Genomic DNA, 20770 nt, shown 5'->3' on the forward strand with positions numbered 1-20770 from the left:
CCTATTTTAGCTATAAGAAAATTCTTAAAACAATCCAAGTTTAACAAGTTATTTTTGTGTTAATTCAAAAGTTTTGAGCTTTAAGTGCAATTCTTACATTTTATTTTGATCCCCTCTCAATCTTTTTTTTTCTTTTTTAATTGAAGGATAATTGCTTTACAGAATTTTGTTGTTTTCTCTCAAACATCAACTGAATTAGCCATACTCCCCAAATCTTTTAAATAATAATCTAAGAGATCTTAAAGAAGCCTATTATGTAATAAATTATTTTATGTTGGGAAATTGGAAAAGAAACCTTGATACCCAAAATAAATGAACTTAAGATCAGTTATTATTTAAAAGGTAGAGAAGCCATATAACATTTAAACAGTTGAGAAAATTGAGTTCTAACTGTATATTTTTTTTTTACCCTTATGTAAGACAAAGTTGATATGAGGAGAAACTTTGATTATAAAAGTTATATTCACCATACATACATTTCTATAAAAAAAAAAAAGTCCCTGTCTTATTGCACTGGAACATTTCTTCATTATCAAAGTGGGGTTTAAAGTGGATTTGTCTTAGACTCTGTCCAAGGACGTTTAGTTACTTGCACTGAAAGAATCCTGGGGCAGAATGGCCCCAGCCACGGAAACATGATAAAGCATCACAGATGTGTCATTCGTAGCACATTCTCCTTACAGTAATGACATAAAGATGAAAATAAAGATTAATCCGTTTCCATTTAGCAAAATTGATACATCAAATGAAATACAGAGATTATGCTAAATCTCACCAAATTAAAATGTTGTTCCTGATAATAGGCTCTTGCATCTTAAAGAAATTGACAGCCAGAAGTGGGAGGTGATAAAATGAGGCAGAAGAGGAGTTACTTCAGACGAGCTGTGGGAAGAGAGGAAGGAGGCTGTGTAATGCAGCCTGGCTTTAGAGCCTCACTGCTTCCTGACTTTCCTTGCAAAAGTGGAGCTAGTTGCTGATGACCGTAATGCTACTGATTGCATGTAGCATTAGCATGTTTTGAATGCACCATTTTGAATGCTTCCAGTGAATTTCCTTCTGTGATCATCACAGCATACTTATGAGGCAGCTACTACCATTACCCCTATTCTACAGATCGGGAAACTGAGGTCCCTAAAACAATGCACTTAAGGTCACACAGTGAGGGACCAGGCTCATTCTCATGGGGACACACAGTGCCAGGACTCACAAGGTGACGTGGGGCAGGATGGGCTGTGGCAGGACCCCCACTGGCCTCTGTGTCACCTCCACATGGAATTGGTTATTCCGGAGAGGAGAGGGAGGTCAAAGGGGAAAGTCAGAATTTGGATGCCCCCCCCAACTCCCCCCAATACCTAGATGTAGAGCTAAAAGCTCACAGTCTCCAATGACCCATCTGTTGCTCCAGTTGTACCAGTTGTATTGTGAGCGGCCTCCCACCCTCTTTTGAGAGCAAGGGAATCACAGACTTAATACAGTAAAATGCAGTGGGTCCCATTCTATGGTACAGGGTGTTGGAGCTTGGTGGTCCCGACTTGGGCCCTGTCGGTCTCTGGCCCATACCTCCTGAGGTCCATGTGGTGGGGTGATTTGCTTCTCTCTGCCTTACTGTCCCAACTTTAAAAACCTTGCAATGCTCTTCAGAAAGTTTTTCTTCATAACTCTTAGAAAGCAGTTTGTATCAGTGTTACTTTTCTCCATATTCTTTTTATTCTGTGTGCTTTGCCAGCTCATCTGTAATAGTCTTGTCTTGGTCAGTGATTTAAAACTTACACAAGTCATTTTAGAGTTAGCTTAGATTTTATCACATACACACATTAATGAGAAAGTTATTTATCTCCATTTTTAATTAACAGACAAACCTATTTGTATATCAAATAGGTCAAGCAGTCTAGAATTGTTTTGAACGAAAAGTGCAGAATCTTTCCTTCTGCTGCATTTATTTCACTCCCCAGAATTAATAGCTTTAACAGTGTGTTGTGTCTTTTCAGATTTTTTTCCTATTATTGAAAACATGCACATATACATTAATTTTTTTTAAACAAATATTCATTGGGTCATAGGAAAGTAAACAAGATATGCAGTGTGTTTCTCTGGAGGAGTTAATATATTGATGGGCCACACATGCAGATAGATACACAAGGTTTTTCTAATCTTAGAATTGTAAGCAACCAATTGTTATGTGACTTGCTTTTCTTTTTAGTTAATCATTTGTCTTCTGGATGCATCCTGTAGCTTCCTAGGAGTTTGCTTGCCAGGATGAGTGGGCAGGTTTTACATTTTGACCACACTGGTCCTGCAAAAGTGTATTAGGTTCTACTTTGACCACTGGATGAGACAGCATCTTGCCAGTGTTCCTACTAATACTGTTAACAGTCCTTTGCATTTTAATTAGTGCAGTCCAAACTTTTAAAAGTAAAGTTCCTTATCATAGTTGCTCATAAATTCTACCATTCAGTCCTTCATCTCTTCAGAAATGTTCTTTTAGGACCAAGATTAAAATGCACACCTTCTATTTAAATGGACCTCTGAAATCTTATTGGTACCTTGGATAATAACCTAACTGTAGTTATATAGAACTTTATAATTCACAAAGTATCTTCTAATGCCTTCAGTTTTTTTAGACTTTTTATCATGAAAAAAAAATTTTTTTAAATATACAAAAATAGGATGGCCTAATGAAGTCTTATATATCCACCACCCAGCTTCAGTATTGCCTTCACTTTTGAGCAACTCACCACCTGAATGAGGAGGAAGATGTGTTGTTACTACCGTTGTGCAGTTAAAGGCCACGTAGCCGGAAGCGGCAGGACCTTGACCTGCCAGGTGTCTGACTTCAGATTAACCCCTTTCCCATCATATTTGTTGCCAATGTGATGTCTTGTGTGATTTACAAGGTTATAGTCACTGACTTTTCTTTAAGATCATTGTTGTTTTATAATATAAATATACCCTTGCCATTCTAAGAAACAGAAATAAGCATCAGCTTTCTAAGCCCTCCCGGGTGGGTTTTTGTTTTAGAAACGACGGTCCAGCAGGCAAGTGAAGAGAAAGCGATACACTGAGGACTTGGAGTTCAAGATCTCTGATGAGGAGGCCGATGACGCAGATGCTGCTGGGAGAGACTCCCCCTCCACCACCTCACAGTCAGAGCCACAGGTGAGCGACCAGGTGTGCGGGGTTCCCGCGTACATTTCAAAGAATAGGCTGGAGATTTTATAGCTGGTATCTGAGAAGTTCATTTGAAGTGTTGGACATCCGTCTCGTGTTGGTGAACATACTTTGGGAAATCAGTGGTTTAGAAGTAGGTTTTTTAAAAAACCCTGTTCACTGAAATTTATTTTAGTGTGAGCCTGTGATACACAATTTGACACCGCTTTGGAGAATTGATGGTCCCTGTTGAGGATGAGTCAGAGCTGGGCTGCAGGGAGACTGAATTTCCCTTCGAGAGTTCAGTGCTGTATAGCTTCTGGGACTTTAATAAGCCACTCAGGCTTGTCTCCTGCTGCTCAGCATCATAAGAACCCCTTTATGAAATTACTGCCATGTAGTACCCAGCAGGGCATACTTTATTCTCCATGCAATGTAAATGATGGATAAAAGAGCTTGTAAAATATGGGTAGTGATGGAGGATTGATTATTGTGAAGATCTCCCGCCCCCCCCCGCCCCCCGCCTTAAAGTCCTCTTCCTACCATCACTATGCTTTAGTTAACAAACTGGTAACCCACTGAAAAATATATTAAATGCAGTTTTGTAATTCATTTGGTAATTTGCACTCTGTCAGGTTGTTCTGTAACGTTTTGTGTGACCTCCGTAGATCAAAGCTGCCTACAATAACAGAATGATGAGTATATTTACCCCATGGGTCCAGACAGGGAGAAGGCAGGTCTTTGCCATCATGCAGAGATCATTTCTCTTGGCAGCTGGAGTTTCTGAATGCTCCTTGGCTTTGGGGACCCATGCTAGTCCGTGCAATTAAACCACATAATCGCGAAGTAATAAACACAGATCTTCCATTTTGCCTTTCTGTAGAGGGAGATTTTTGTTCTTTTCAATCATGTTTCCCACTGGCGATCCTGCCCAGTGATTTAAAGGGTATGAATTTAAAGGGTTTGGAGGGAGATGCAAAAGGGAATGGTTTCTCACTTTTATAGCTTAGAATGACATGCTCTCTGTTTGCAGTCATTCCTTCTGCTTTATTTTTTAGGAATCTGTTGATGCAGATGGTCCAGTGGTAGAAAAAATTATGAGCAGTCGTTCAGTAAAAAAACAGGTAAGCGCCATGTGGAGTCATCAAAACTTGTGGTGTGCGTGTGACTCAAAATTATTTTTTGTTTTACATTTTCCTTTTAAAAATTTCACTATTGTAAAATAAAACTTCTGCTGGTGGTTCTAATCCTGTCTAATTGATATTAGTCCAATATCAATCTTTGGATATTTAACTCCAAATAAAATTAAGATGTATCAGTCCGTGCTTTACTACCGCATTTAGAATAGGCAGGAACTCAAAACATCTCAAAAGAAATGTATAGGACTCATAGGCTGCCTATTTCATAAATATTATTGATAAAAAATCATAGACGTCAATCTGTCATCTCTCTTAGGAAGGTCCCTACTCCCACTCCCCAACCCTGGAAGCTCTCTTTATCATTTTAGCAAGTAGCTGTTTTCTCATACTTTTCACAGTATTTTTTCATGTGCATTTGAATTCTAATTTCTTTTTTTGCTTGTTTGTTTGATGGGGGATTTTGTTTGTTTGTTTCAGTCGTGCCTTGCAGTGCGTGGGATCCTAGTTTCCCTAACTAGGGATCGAACCTGTACCACCTAGAGTGAAAGAGCAGAGTCTTAAGCACTGGACTGCCAGGAAAGTCCTTTCATATGCAGTTGAAATATTCCCTAGTATTTCTTTTTTGTTACTGCAGAAGTGAAATACTGAAATATTTTCAGTATAATTTTTGAAGATAATATACCTTATCCTTCCAAATTGTTTGAAATTCATGTTGATTCCTGAAGGCGAGCCCTAAGTATCCTCTGTTAGCCTGGTGCCCTTGTCCCTGAGGGGCACACACACTGTGACAATGAATTCCAGGAACACTGCGCCTGTTACTGAGGGAGACTCCCTGTCAACCTTTCCCGTTTTCCATCAGTTTGAGAAAATGCTTTAGTCTGAAGGAATACATAGGCATCCAGGTCATTTACATGTTCTAGCAAACGGTGTTTGGTTTGTTTGTCTCTAGAGATGGTCTCCTTTAGGTATAAGTGTCTGTCTTCCGGCTTGAATCATCATCAAGTGCACAGTTATTTCTTTTTCTTCGCTTTCAAGGTGTGTGGAAGTATAGCCTCATTGTTTTGACATGTAAAATAAGCCTTTTTTTTTTTCCTGGGGGGAAAAAAAAATGTAAAGTGTATACAAAGTGTAACTTCCAGTGAGAGAGATGAGGAGTGGAGGAATTACAAGATTTAAAGTGAACTCCTGGGTTTATCAGATAGGAAATATTTAAGAGCCTCTTGATGAAGGTGAAATCTTTGAAAATGTTGGCTTAAAACTCAGCATTCAAAAAATCGTTCAGCATTCAAAAACGGAAGATCATGGCATCCATGGTAAACAGATAGGGAAAAAGCGGAAACAGTAATAGATTTTATTTTCTTGGACTCCAAAATCACTGCTGATGATGACTGCAGCCACAAAATTAAAAGATGCTTGCACCTTGGAAGAAAAGCTATGACAAACCTAGATAATATATTGAAAGGCAGAGATACCCCTTTGCCAACAAAGGTCTGTATAGTCAAAGCTGTGCTTTTTCCAGGAAGCATGTACAGATGTGAGAGTTGGACCATAAGGAAGGCTGAGCACCAAAGAATTGATGCTTTCAAATTGTGTTGCTGGAGAAGACTCTTGAGAATACCTTGGACAGCAAGGAGATCAAACCAGTCAATCCTAAAGATCAAGCCTGAATGCTCATTGGAAGGACTGTTGCTAAAGCTGAAGCTCCAGTACTTTGACCACCTGATGTGAAGAGCTGATTCTTTGGAAAAGACCCTGATGCTGGGAAAGATTGAGGACAGGATAAAAAGGGAGCGACAAAGGATGAGATGGTTGGATGGCATCACCAACTCAATTGACATGAGTTTGAGCAAACTCAGGGAGATAGTGAAGGACAGGGAAGCCTGGTATGCTACAGTTCAGGAGGTCACAAAGAGTCAGACACAGCTTAGTGACTTAACAACAACTCTTCAGATACTTTCTAGAGATCCTTGAAATGGTATTGTGCCAGTGGTAAATTCTTCTTTGCCTTTGCTCCAGTACTGTTTTGCTGTTCTATTGTGTTATTCAAGGCATAGACTTTTATCAGAAGATAGCATTCTGGTTCATATGAAAATAAAAGCAACATGTCAAGATATTTTCAGGATGGTGCAGAGAGCTCTGCTGGGTGATGCTGAGCCAGAGTATTCAGTCAGACAGGGAGACACAAGCCCAGCTCACTGCAGTGAAATGGAATGGATATTTTATTACCAACCGAGGGTGTCATCGGATCAAAATCCCATGCACAGAATGTGTATGTGTGGCTGAGTCTCTTCGCTCTTCACCTGAAACTGTCACGACATTGTTCATCGGCTATATCCCAATACAAAATAAAAAGTTAAAACAAAAGATATTTTCGAAATGAGTGTAGAGAATGAAGATATATGGAATTACCTACCTGGTGACTCTTTGACCTTGAGAATTTCCTCTCTGATGAATATAAGATAACCAAATTTCACTCCTGTTCAAGCAGAAACGAGCACTGTTAACCTAATTAGAAAGGTTGTGTTTTCGTCCTTCTAATAACTCTAGAATTGTTAATTTGTGAATTGTAGATATATGGCAGAATGTAAATGCTTGACATACTATAAAGCATAATCCCCTTCACTGAATGGAAGTGACTTGTTTTGAGTAAATAGCCTGTGGTTTGCATGGGATATATTAATTTTCATTCAATTGATAGTGCTTTGGTAGGCATAGTCAGCAGGTTTGGGGGTTGCAAATTATAATCAGCTCTATTACTCAGAGCTACTTAGACTATACATGATGGAGGGCATTGCTTTTTCTTTCTGTCTTGCGCACTATAGGGCTAGTTTTTTCCTTCTTTCCTACCCTTAAAAGAAAGCTACCCCCAGTTTAGGAATAGGTATTACTACCATTTAGAGATGACCAGGCTCATCTTATCACCAGAGATTAAAAATCACTGTAATTGTATTTGAGGGTAGTAGAGTGTTTGTTGAATTGGTGAATTTTAGGATGAAGAAAAGTAATGGGAAATTTTCTCTGGAAGGAGAGACATGCCTTGAGGTATGATTTAAAATAAGAAATATGGAGCTCATTGACTTACTTGTAGATTACTGGTATTTCATAAAGGGCAATAAAAAACCATCAGAAAATTGTAAACATTAGCAGGTACTCACTTTTTAAACTGCTGATGTTCTCGAAATAGTTACTTTGGTTATCAGCCTTAGTAACAGTGGAGGAAAGTGTGGCAAATAGAAACAAAAGGAAATTTGAGATTTTCCTGTGGATTCTAGCTGGCCCGGCCAGTCTGTTTCCTATTACCTTGAATAATTGAGGATGTGGCTGTGAGAAGGTGCCTTTGTCTCCCCCTGGCAGCACTGTGGAAGCTGTGAGGGCTGCAGAGCTGCCCCTGGGCGTTGCTGACACGTAGTGGGGACTAAGGTAATGGTTTTTACAATCCGCTGACCTCATCCCTGTAGCTTCTGAAGGGTCATCCCTTATGATGGAGCCATACAAACGCACAGAACTCATCTGGCAGAACTTCCTTAGTTCAGCACCTCGTGTTACATGGGGATGGCTCAGGCATTTATGTTGTTCTGGACCCACATTGGGTTTTTCCTGATGACTCAGTGGTAAAGAACTCACCTGCTAAAGCAGGAGACACCGGTTCAATCCCTGGGTGGAGAAGACTCCTGGAGAAGAAAATGGCAACCCACTCTAGTATTCTCCTGGGAAATCCCATGGACAGGGGAGCCTGGCAGGCCTCAGTCCAGGGTTGCAAAAGTGTTAGACATGACTAAGCTACTAAACAACAACAGCAAACCCAAATGCACAAGCGTGAGACCCAGTAGAAGGAACATAGGTGGTACTTGTATTTGGATATTGAGATAGGTTTAAGAATGGACTTTTGGATTGTGTAAAGGTTAATGCTCTTTGCACAGTGAGTCATAGTATAGCCCTTTCTGCCTTGAGCCATCTGTCCTTGGGGGAAAACAATTCATATCCTTTTTGTATCAGGTCAAAAACAGTTTTGAAAGTGAATTCTGTATTTATGATGTCCTATTTTTTTTCCTAAGTAAACCATGATTTGATACCTCTGATAGAGTACACAGTAGGTTGGGCCAGAAGTAAGAATGGATTTATTGTTACTTTTATCCAGGCACTTTCTCATTCTTTTCTGCATTATTTAATAAGATTTTCACCTTTTCACCCTAAAGTTTAGCTTTATTTCCTCAATGCAACTGCTTAATTTAGTAATAGGGTGCTTGGGAAAGGTCTTTCAGGCTTGGATTATCATTTGCTGAATGGCAGTTTTAGAATCCAGGTGGCCGAGGAGTTGATTTATGCCTGGTTAAGGTTCTGTTTCATGGCAACAGTGGGACAAGTATAACTTAATATATTTGGAACTTTCAATTTCAAGTGAATAATAAAGATTTTGATAGACTACTCTAGGCGTCTAATAAAAGGATAAACATATTTCTCAAAACTAGTCTACTGAGTATGTAAAATTACTTCAGAGCACTCTCAAATTTACTGGTAACTGTCCTAGAGATAATGGGTTGGCCAGAAAGTTGGTGGGGGTTTTCCATCATAAGACTATGGAAAAACCCCAAAGGCCCTTTGGACTCACCCGGTCAATTTGAGTGTTTTGTGTGTGTGTGTGTGTGTGCATGCACAGTGGTGGTGCCTGGACTCAGTTGTTCATTGGATATGCCCATTGAAGAAGGAGTTTTGAACATGCGGGGTGAAGATAGGGGACTGGGCTGTTTCAACTGTCTTAGGAGTCTGGTCAAACTGACTGCCACTTAGTGAATAATTAAAAGGATGCCCCTGAGGGCTGATGAATTCACACACTTTTGTTCATTGTTTTGCTGTAAGTAAAACAGAAGAGGCCAGTGTAATTATATTTATATGATATGAAGGGCAAAACAGTTCTCTAGCTCTCCACCTACAGTTCTGGAGCAGGGAGACAATCCACTTATAGTTCTGGGAGCGGGAAGGCCATTCACCTACAGTTCTAGGAGCAGGAAGAGGATCCACCTACAGTTCTGGAGCGGGAAGAGGATCTACCTACAGTTTTGGGAACAGGAAAAGGATCTACCTACAGTTCTGGGAGCGGGAAGAGGATCCACCTACAGTTTGGGGAGCAAGAAGAGGATCTACCTACAGTTCTGGGACCGGGAAGAGGATCCACCTACAGTTTTGGGAGCAGGAAGATGATCCAACATGAATGGTCACTGAACAGAGCACAGAGTTCTAGTTCAGAACATCCCAAAGAACTAGGACCTGGAACAGTTCTGCACCTGCTCCAGCTGCTGCTCAGTGAGGTCTGGAACCCGATCACCTGCTCCCAGAGAGCTCGAGACCCTCTTGTTGAGATCTTCACAGCACGCCCCCTTGAAGCATTGCTGATCCCAACAAGAAAATGGGTCTATGTGACAGTCAGGGACACAGCGTTGACACCTTTAAGAGTCTGAGCCTTCTGGAGCAGAACTGAGGCAGAATGAAAATGACCTCTTTGTTCAAGAGATCATCCTGTGGGCTTTGAGACCCTCTTAGCAGTTCCAGTTGGTGAGACCACTTAAGAGTAAGATGGGAATGACAATACAGGAGGAAGACTCTGAAAGAGTGAAGTCAGGAAATGACATAGCATGGAAGGGACAAAGCTTGTCTTTTTACTACCTCCAAGGTATGTAATTTTGGAAACCTTTTTCAGAATTGAAAGAAATAGAGTTAACATCAAAAGGTTAAAACAGCAGGCCAGACATTTGAATTCCATTCGAGGTTTAAATTTCATGATATGCTATGAGAAGCACCATGAGATCTAGGCTCTTCCTGGCTTCTCATTCTCCTTGGATGGCCCCTGTCTTATCTTTGGCTTTCTACTGAAATCTCCGGTTGTATGCCAAGATAATGTGTCTCGAAATGATTGCTGAAATGTGGGCGTGGAACCGGGTAATACTAGGGCTAGGAAAATGTAAGATGAGTCCGGGACGGTCGGACTCGAAGCAACCAGAATTTATCGATACAGTAGTTGCTGGTGTATACTGAAGGCATCTAGCAAACATTTCATTTTGGACAACTAAAATGTCTGGGACACGTCACAACATTGTAAATCAGCTATACTCCAATAAAAATTGATATAAAAATAATAAAAGTAAATAGAATCTGGGACACAGATGGTTTTCTGTGCAGATCGGTTAAAAAGTTGCTCTAGGGGCATCCTTGGTGGCTCACTGGTAAAGAATCTGCCTGCCAGCACAGGAAACACAGGTTTGATCCCTGATCCTGGAAGATTCCACGTGCCTCAGAGCCACTAAGCCCATGCACCACAACCATTGAACCTGTGCTCTAAAGCCTGGGAGCTGCAGCTGCTGAGCCCACGCACCCTGGAGCCTGTGTCTGCAGCAAGAGAAGCCGCTGCAGCGAGAAGCCTGCACACCACACTTGGAGAGTAGCCCCTGCTCACCGTAACTAGAGAACAGCTCATGCAGCAATGCAGACTGAACACAGCCAACAGTAAATAAACAAAGTTATTATTATTTTTTTTAGAAAAAAGAAACTGCCATTGCTGTAGGGACTTCCCTGGTGGTCCAGTGGCTAAGACTTCCAGTGTGAGGGATGCGAGTTTCATGCTGGCCGGGGAGCTGAGAACCCACTGGCCTTGAGGCCAAAAAACCCAAAACCTAAAACAGAAGCAATATTGTAACAAATTCAATAGAAATTTAAAAAATAAGTGTGCATTTTAAACAATCTTTAAAATAAATAAAATTGGTGATACTTAAAAAAAAAGAAAATGTTTTAGGATGATGATAGGGCAGGACCAGATGTTTTTAAATTTTTTAATTAATTTTTAAAACTTTTTGTTTTGGGATGTAGCTGATTAACAGTGTTGTGATAGTTTCAGGTGAACAGCAAAGGGACTCAGCCATATCAACACGTATCCATTCTCCCCCAAACTTCCTTCCCATCCAGGCTGCCACATAACATTGAGCAGAGTTCCCTGTGCTGTACAGTAGGTGCTTGTTGGTTATCCATTTTAAATATAGCACTGTGTACATACCCATCCCAAACTCCCTAACTCTCCCTTCCCCCCGTCTTTCCCCGGGCAACCATAAGTTCATTTTCTAAGTCTGTGAGTCTCTTTCTGTTTTGTAAATAAGTTCATGCATATTATTTCTTTTTAGATTCCACATATAAGGGATGTCACCCAGTATTTCTCCTTCTCTGTCTGACTTACTTCACTTAGTATGACAGTCTATAGGGAGGGTAGGACCACGTGTAAATGGCTTTTGGCCGTACTTCTCAGTGTCCTTATTGGGGATCTCTTGGCAGCTGGAAAAGCTGCTTGGTATTTAAGTTTAACTGATACTTGTAAGAGTTTTGAAGAAGGCGGCTAAGGATTGAGGGCGAGCCCAGTGTCTTTGAATGGACCTGGTGCCAGTCTGTCACCCAGTAAATGTGTCTTTTCCTTTGTTCACCCTCTGTCATGCTCTGACTTGCCTTAGTTTTCTCCGCGGCATCTCTGAGGCCGCCTAGCAGCCAAATGCGACCCTCCAGGCAGGTGCTCTCCTAACAGTGTAAAAAGCAATCTTCGAACATCTGTAAGTGGTGTTTATGTTTTACATCCCTGGTTTATCTGATCAAATGTTCCAGAAGAAAATTACATATTACGACTTGTTTAACAGCCTAAAACCAAAAGGGAAAAAAAAAATATTGAAAGAGATGCTTAAAATATCATCCACGTGGTGTCTTCTGCAGACATGACGGTAGGCAGGATCAAGGGAGAGATTCTAGATAATCTGCCCACTGCACTCTCGGTCTGGCTGACGGGTCACCACGTTAACCTCACCTCAACGTCGTATTTGGAGTGTTAATTTTATTTGGCTGCTACGTGTGTGAGACATCTTGTCTGAGAGATTTTAATTGTACCATCGAGTCAAACTAAAACCCTCAATAGTGATGCACTGAAATTACAGCCTAGGAACAAGGTTTAGTTTTATATGGTTTCTTGTTTAGAGTTATTAACTATATGGACGAATAAATGTCTTTTAAATATTTTAAAACATTACAAAACCCACAATGTAAAGTTGCCATGAGGCAGCCAAAAATAATACATATGGCATTCAGGAGAGCAGTTGCTAATTGGCTGCTGCCTGCGAAAATGGTACACTTGGCGTCTACTTAACACTGTGGGTTTGGCAGAAAGCCAGATTTGGGGTCAGGTTGTTGTGAATGAAGCTGCATGTGGTTAGGGAGGAGTTAAAGTGATTCATGTCTGAGAAGCCGGAGCCGGTCGGGTAGCGCCTGGCCCGTCCTCATCCGACTGCCTCCCACCAGCTCACCACGTGCTCATCCTTCCAGGAACGTCCCATGCCACTTCTGCGATGCCTTATGTGTGTCCACACGGGAGTAAATCATTACTTTCGGAGCATTCTAGTAGATGCTTTCAAGTATATGCCTGAAATTTTCCTCTGTTGCAGAAGGAATCCGGAGAGGAGGTAGAAGTTGAGGAGTTCTACGTGAAATATAAAAACTTGTAAGTAAATTGTGACCTTTTTTTTTTTGAATGGGGGAGTATATTTTCAAGGTACCAAATTAAAAAGTAATCAGGAATTTTTTTTTTAATTGGCAGTGGGAAAATTTTGGTATGATTTATTCAGTGCTGTGGAGGCCATTGCCTCCTAACTTTTGTATCTTGAATAGTTGATAAGTTTTATTTTTCTGTAAAATGTATAATTGGTGTAAAGGTTGACTAGCTTTTGTGCATAACCAAGTTCTTTTTAGAGGAGATGAAAACCCATATAATAACAGAGAAAGTGATACCTGCTTGACCTCTGAGGATGAATTTTGCTCTGTGAAGCCAGGTACCCTGCCTTCATCTGTGCCCAAATGAGAACTCCGCTCCTGGGTGAAAGTGCTAGAAAAATCGTGACATCATCTCACGTTTTGAAATGTAGTGAGCTATGATTTCGATGACCTGTTGTTATTTCTGATTTGTGTTTAGTGAATTTGAATTGCTTAACTTTTAAAAAACTGAGTCACAAACCACTGTGAGTTGTTGTTCTGATTCTAATAGATGGAGGCAGGGCGCTAGGACCAAGCACACTCTGACGGGACAGCCTAGTTTGAAGCATCAATATGCATCCTACCGAGGAGAGACCGCGGCCATTCTCTAACGCAAATAACAATCACAGAATAAAGAAAAAAATATTTATTGATAATGTAAATGTTAAATGTACTTTAAACTTTTTAAGGCCAGGAACTCAAGGGTCATATTAGTGAATTCTGGGGTTTCAAGAGAGGCTTCAGGGAGCTGTCAAAACAGCCTAAGAAAATCTACCCTACTCTCAAAAAAGCATCAGGCCCCATGGTTTCTGTCATCACCCCCTGTCGCATTTGGCACTGTGTTAATGGATGGATATCTTTCTGACGTTTGTGAGCAGAACCTTCCGCCAGGTAAAAAGATGAAGGAGTCTCTTATCAGTGTTACTGTAAAAGTTCAGTGAAATGAAAAATGCCCAGTAAACATCAGATGCCGTCATCATTTTATACTCAGAGCGTGAGAAGCTCACACACATGCCGGGGATGCACGTGACATGGCTTCATATAGTCTTATCAGGTGGGTGGAAAGACTAGATAAGGAGGGGACAACCACGTAAGCCAGAGAGAAGGCGCTCTGGTGGATTTATCAAATCGCACTCCAAGTCAAGAAGTTTAAGTATCTTTTGCCAAGAAACAGCTCCACTGGATAGACCCCCATCCCCGTCAGTGTGGAGTGCCGAGGCCCGTGGTGTTTGGCTCTCAGAAATCCTCTCAACCAGCCTGTGACCAACCCCGGCCCCTGTAGGGCCTCACCCAGGTGCCGCCGTGGCCGCCAGCCAGGGAGATGAGTCATCAGTCATGTGAGATGAAGCAGCGTGGTGCTAAAAAATAGCTTTCCTCTCTGATGTTATAGAGCTCTAAAGGAAGTTAAAATTTCCATAAAATGAAAACTTTTTGTTAACCTTTCATTTTGACATAATTTTGAAATAGATTTACAGAAAAATTGCAACAGCAGTACAAAATTCCTGTGTGGAGTCTTATGTTATTCAGGGGATCATAATCCCTTACTGTCATAGCATTATTTCCTTTGCTCACTTGATCCCAGACCTGGCCGGTGGAAGCCCATCGGGCTGTCTCCTCCCTCGCTTACCTTGTCCCTGTCCTTCTTCGAGCACTTCCTTAGTTTCTGGCACCAGAGGATGTTCCTGACGCATCTCGAAACTTCCTGTTCAAGTCCTGGAATTGGTCCTTTCTCTTAGGTGCCTTGGTTGTTTTTACTGGAGAAGAGCATGTAGAAACCAAGGTTTAACTAGGTGTGTTCACTGCTGCTGGGGAGTCATTGCTTCTGGGCTTAGGAAGGGCATCCACGTGCGTGTGTATATGGTAATGTGTGTGTGTATGACATATACACATAACATGTTACACACATAAATGTTCATTGTATGTACCCACACATTTCTGTCTACCTGCCTACCTGCCAACAAGGAAGAACAGTGTCTTTATAGTGATAGTTCCAATTTTATTTCAATACCACGGGATTCATTCTGTTCTTTCCCCTTCTAATATTAATAGCTCTCTGTTTTTTACTGTGAGAAACCTGTCACAGTAGACATAGGATCCGTAATACCTTTTCTTATTTGTTAATCCTGGAATATATAAGAAATGGATTCAGAATTACTAGACCATATTTATGTGAAAATGAAGCCTGCTAGCTTTGGCGATGGCATCCCACTCCAGTACTCTTACCTGGCAAATCCCATGGACAGAGGACCCTGGAAGGCTGCAGTCCATGGGGTCACAAAGAGTCAGACACGACTGAGTGACTTCCCTTTCACTTTTCACTTTCATGCATTGGAGAAGGAAATGGCAACCCACTCCAGTGTTCTTGCCTGGAGAATCCCAGGGACGGGGGAGCCTGGTGGGCTGTTATCTGTGGGGTCACACAGAGTTGGACACGACTGAAGTGACTTGGCGGGAGCAGCAGCAGCATCTTCGTTCAGTATTTGTTAGCATTTTTTGTTGTCTAAGTGCTGTTTCTAAGTGCTTTTTGGTCAGGTTAGTCCTTCTTCCTGCCCTGCTTCAGTGGGATGTTATTTATTTGATACTCAGTTTTTCTCATTATGGTCTTCCCTGGTAGCTCAGACGATAAAGAATCTGCCTGCAATGCAGGAGACCCAGTTTCGATCCCTGGGTCGGGAAGATCTTCTGGAGGAGCGGATGGTAACCCACTCCAGTATTCTTGCTTGGGGAATCCCATGGGCAGAGGAACCAGGCGGGCTACAGTCCATGAGGTCACAAAGAGTTGGACACACCTGAGTGACTAACACTACTTTTGGCTCCTTAGTTTCTGTTTGTATTTGTAATCCATTTTAGGCTCCACCCCCTCTGTGGGGTCACACAGAGTCGGACATGACTGAAGTGACATAGCAGCAGCAGCAGCAGCCATCCTTTGATTTTTTTGTTTTTTTTCAAGTTCATGAAATACTAACACGGTTCAGTAGTCAGAACTGTACACAAGACGATACCCAAAGAAGTGCCGTCTTCCCTTCCTTGCCACCCCATTCCTACTTACCTTCTCGTTAATCTCAGATTTATCCTTCCTGTAATTTGTGGCATGAATATGGAGATAGGCAAATCGATAGGTTGGTTTATTTTATATGTTATTTCCCTTTCTTTCTTAAGCACAAAAGAATAGCATCAGTACACATTGGCACTTTGCTTTTTTCACAATACTACGAGTATTGCGTTACTCAACATCAGTTCATAGGGTCTTCCTCATTCTTTGTTACAGCTGCCTAGTACTCCCCTGCACATCTGCGTGATAACTTACCCAGCCAATCTCCCATGTGTGCTGGCTTGTAAATGGCTTCTGATATGTAATAGTTACAGATAATGCTGCAATATATATTTTCATGCCTACATATTTTTGAATTGTTGGAGGCATAGCTTCAGGGTGAATTTTTAGAACTGGGATTGCTAGATCAAAAGGCAAACATAAATGCAGTTCTCCTAGGGAATTTTGCAATGTCTAATAGTTCTGTTTGCATTCCTACCAATACTGTGTGAGATCACGCATTTCCGCACGTTTCCAGTGTAGCGTGTGTGTGTGTGTGTGTGTGTGTGTTTACTTTTTGTGGGAAATTGTATTTCAGTGTGGTTTTAAGTGTGAGATCACGCATTTCCGCACAACATTTCCAATGTAGAGTGTGTGTGTGTGTGTGTGTTTACTTTTTGTGGGAAATTGTATTTCAGTGTGGTTTTAAGTAGCAGTTTCTTTGATTGTGAGTGATTTAGAACATCTTTTCGTAAGTTAAATGACCATTTTTGTACCTTGTCCTGTCAGTTATATGTTCAGATCTTTTGCCCAGTTTTCTGTTGTGCTTCCTTCAGTTTTTAACAGTTCTTTATATGTATGCGGTATTAGTCCTTAATCTATATTATATATTGCAGCTATCTTTTCCCAGTTTCAGTTGTCATTTGACTTTATTTGTTGTTGTACTTTTTTTAAAAAAGTTTTTTATATTCAGATTTGTTCATCTTTCTTTTTATTAGATCTTACTTTTGAATCATAGTTGGAAATCCTTTCCCTACCCCTGGCTAAAGAGGAATTTTCTGTGTTTTTCTGTAATATTTGCATGTTTTTATCTTCTCTGTTTAGTTTCTTGATTCACTTGGTACATGGTGTAAAGCATAACTCTAATTTTATTCTTTTCCAAATATTGTTGTTTCAGCCTCATTATTAAAAAGTCCGTCTTTGCCCTGGTGATTGAGATGCAGCCTTTATCATGGACTAAAGATACATATTTATTGGGTCCATGTCTGTCTTTAATCCTTTGATCTGTCTCTTCACATGTTATAGCATCTATTTTACTTATAGAGGCTTTATAAGTATTTTGTTATCCAGTTTATTGGAGTTTCCCCTAAGACAGTTCCTTTTTATGGTTTTTCTGGATGTTTAGCATGTTGATTTTTATATATAAATGCAGCATTCACTTGTCTAACTCCATTAAAATAGTTGTTTATATTTTTATTTACATTGTGTTAAATAACAAATTTATGACTTACGATATTGAGTCTTGCTATCTGAAAGCAAGGATGTCTTTCTTGGCTCAACTTGCTTTCTGTGTCTTTTAGGAGGATCTTAAATGCTTCCTTATACAAGTTTCACATGTTCCTTATTAAATTTATTACTAAGTATTTTTTCTCTGTTGATACTGTAAAAGAGGTTTTCACTGTCATTATTTCTTCTGTTTTATTTGTGTAAATGGGGGCATTTGACTTCTGTCTGTTAATTTTATATTCTGCTATATAACTGAATTATTTTATTTTATTATTTGAATTAGTTTCCTAATTGATCCTCTAGGGTTTTCCAGTTATGCAGTCATATTGTCTGCAAATAGAGTTCTTATTTTCCAATTACCACTCCTCTTATTTTCTCTCATCTAAAAGCATTGGCCAATGCCTAGAATGTGATATTGTACAGTAGAGGACATATAGGTATCCTTGCCTTGTTTGTGATCCTGGTGGAGAAGCCTGTGGTTTTTCTCCATTTAGTGGGAGCTGATTTCACTGCCCAAAATTTCAGCTTAGTTTGCCGGAGGGGGAGCAGGGCTGGACCAGCTATTGAAGGGCCTGCATCTCCCTCGTGGCTGGCCTGGCAGCGCTTTTAAAGGCATGTACACCTCAGCCAGGACAAAGGTGCTGAGTGCTCACATACCTTTTTCTATCCAATAATTAGGAAACTAGACTAGGTGATGTTTATAATATTTAGTTTTGGTTATAACAGTATTGCATGTTATTTATTGAAAATTTGGAAAATACAAGTCAAAAGTAAAAAATATTTACAATCTTACCACCCAGAATGATCATTACTAGCATTTTGATGCATTTTCATTGAGTCTTTTCCCTGAGTGTGTGTGTGTGTGCGCGCATACAGGGCGTCTATCAATTCATATCTATACAAGGCATATGTATTTAAAATCCATATCTCCCTCAGTCCACTGTAGGACTAAATCTGTCCTACCTATGAAAATGGATATTAGATGTTATATAAATAAAAATGATATGATATTTCATGTCATCAGCCTTTTCCATATCATTAATCATTTTTTGAAAGACTTTTGTAGTGGCCACATAATTTCTAAGAGTAGTAGTATCTTGATTTTGAAAGCACCTCATTTTTTAAAATGTCATCACTAAAAAGAGAAATAAGAGACAGGCAAGGTTATAGGGGTGTGGGGTAGGGAGAGGATGATAGTACTAAAGGATATTGAAATAACTAAATGAAAGAAGTCAAAGGTACCATACAACATTAACTGTATACCTGTGAGTCTTGGGGATGAAAACGGAAAGGTGGGGTGGGGAGTATTCAAGTTCAGGTTAGAGAAGACCCAGCACCTGCTCAGAGCAGGCTGGTGGTGAGTCTGAACAGGAGGAGACTAACCAGTGAGAGAAGAGAGTAGCCATTGGAGAGTGAACAATTCACAAGGGACCCAAGGGGCATCATCTCAGAGGTCCTGGCAGAAGGACTAACAAGGAGAGGGCTGGGGGTACTGGTGTTCTAGAGCTGGGGGGTCCTTTTCTCCCCAGTTGTTTTAGAAGGAGGAAATGAGGTTTACCTTTGCTGTTTTAAATTTGAATTCTTTAAACTTGACAGAAACCTTTTATTTCTCAATTAATGATAAAAGGCTCAAAACAAATCCATAATTAAAGCCACCTTGTAGTGCTAATTGTTTTGTGTTGGAGTAAAATCCATTCACTTATGAAAATAGCTTGTTATTAGGTCTTTTTCTTTCTTTCTTTCTTTTTAATGGGAAATGGGTAAGAGAACTGCAGACCCAGCACAGAAGGCAAATTTTAGTATCTGTTATTGATTATTTTCTCTTATTCTTAACCATTAGTAGTTATATTGAAATGTGCCTCAGCAGCCTCTATGAGTAAGTAATTAAACAGGTTATTCTGTTAATCATTTATGTAGTTGATTTTGTGGGGAGAATGATAATGAACATGTATCATAAAGATCAATTATTTTCTGTTTCAAGTATATCGTTTTATTTTTTTAGCTCTTATCTTCATTGTCAATGGGCGTCCATAGAAGATCTGGAAAAAGATAAGAGAATTCAGCAAAAGATTAAGCGATTTAAGGCAAAGCAAGGCCAGAACAAATTCCTGTCAGAGGTATGGAAAACCTGGTTAATTTCCTAAAATATTTACATTTTTAAAGTGTTCTAAATTTTGAATTTCATGTCAGCATATTATTAAGAGAAACTAGTTTGCCTCATTTGGTGCTGTTACTTGCATATTGGTAACTGGTTATTGCTAAAATAATTTGTAAACAGGAAATTTCTCATTCTTCCTGTTGCTTAGTCTAGAAGATACTGGTCCTTCTGAGATTATGTGGAAATATGGTGGTATGATTCAATCTTGTAATGAAAATACACTTAATAGACAGTGAAAAAATAAGTAGACAAAAGGCTTACTAAGATGTAGCAGGTGAGGGGCTTCCTTAGCGGTCCAGTTAAGGCTTTGCTTTCTGCTGCGGGAGGTACAGGTTCAATCCCTGGTCAGGGAGTTAAGATCCCACCTGCCTTGTGGTGAAAAAACCAGAACATAAACAACAGAATCAATATGGTGACAAATTCAGTAAAGACTTTAAAAATGGTCCACATCCGAAAGAAAATTAAAAAAAAAAAAAAGGTTTAGCAGATTACAAACTCAAAAACTCTACGATTAGTATTAAGGTCTAGGATGTAATGTTTGTTTCGATTGGGGAAGGTGTGTGACATTTCTCTTGTTAAAGTCAGAGAGTTTGCTGACCTTCTTTTCACAGATGATACGCTGTGGTACAGAAGTTGATACAATATCTAATATCTTTACCTCCCTCCCCTTTATCCTAGATTATCAATTAAGATAACAAGGTACCCATACTTAGGGCTTCCCTGGTAACTCAGACTGTAAAGAATCTGCCCCCAGTGTGGGAGACCCGGGTTCAGTCCCTGGGTCAGGAGGATCCCCTGGAGAATAGAATGGCAACCCACTCCAGTATTCTTGCCTGGAGAATCCCATGGACAGAGGAGCCTGGAGGGCTACAGCCCATGAAAGAGTCGGATACGACTGAGCAACGAACACTGACTGGCTGACTAATATCTAGGGCAGGAAAGAATGCCTGCATAGTTTAGGAAGAGCCATGGTTCTCTTCCAGCATAGTCAGTTACATAAACAAGACTCTCGCGGGCTGCCTCCAGGGGTCCCTAGACCTATGATCACCTGTTTGCTTTCATTTATAGCCTCGAGCAGATAAAAAGAGAAACCTTCACATTGAAAGACTAACCTGGCTGACTCATTCATTTTCCTCTCCATGAAGGAGTTTAACAGAATGTAAACTGTTAAAAAAAAGTGTGAAATTTGATGCAAAATCATACCTGTTTCACGGCCAACTTCACACCCTGACCCCTTGTTGG

The 20770-nt window shown here is 40.3% G+C and overlaps 1 protein-coding gene across 4 annotated transcripts in view; it reads left to right on the forward strand.

Annotated features, from left to right (window-relative positions):
- CHD7 (chromodomain helicase DNA binding protein 7) overlaps window positions 1-20770 on the forward strand; it is a 190595-nt gene that overhangs the window by 120342 nt on the left and 49483 nt on the right. For 3 of the 4 annotated variants that reach the window (XM_070802571.1, XM_070802573.1, XM_070802572.1), the window contains exons 5-8: window positions 3019-3156; window positions 4206-4271; window positions 12749-12804; window positions 19373-19487. In XM_070802571.1, the coding sequence (XP_070658672.1) occupies window positions 3019-3156; window positions 4206-4271; window positions 12749-12804; window positions 19373-19487 (375 nt within the window). The remainder of the gene's footprint in view (window positions 1-3018; window positions 3157-4205; window positions 4272-12748; window positions 12805-19372; window positions 19488-20770) is intronic. The other variant, XM_070802574.1, reaches the window with a different exon arrangement.

Source organism: Bos indicus, chromosome 14 (genome assembly GCF_029378745.1).
Source record: "Bos indicus isolate NIAB-ARS_2022 breed Sahiwal x Tharparkar chromosome 14, NIAB-ARS_B.indTharparkar_mat_pri_1.0, whole genome shotgun sequence".
Lineage (NCBI taxonomy): Eukaryota > Metazoa > Chordata > Mammalia > Artiodactyla > Bovidae > Bos > Bos indicus.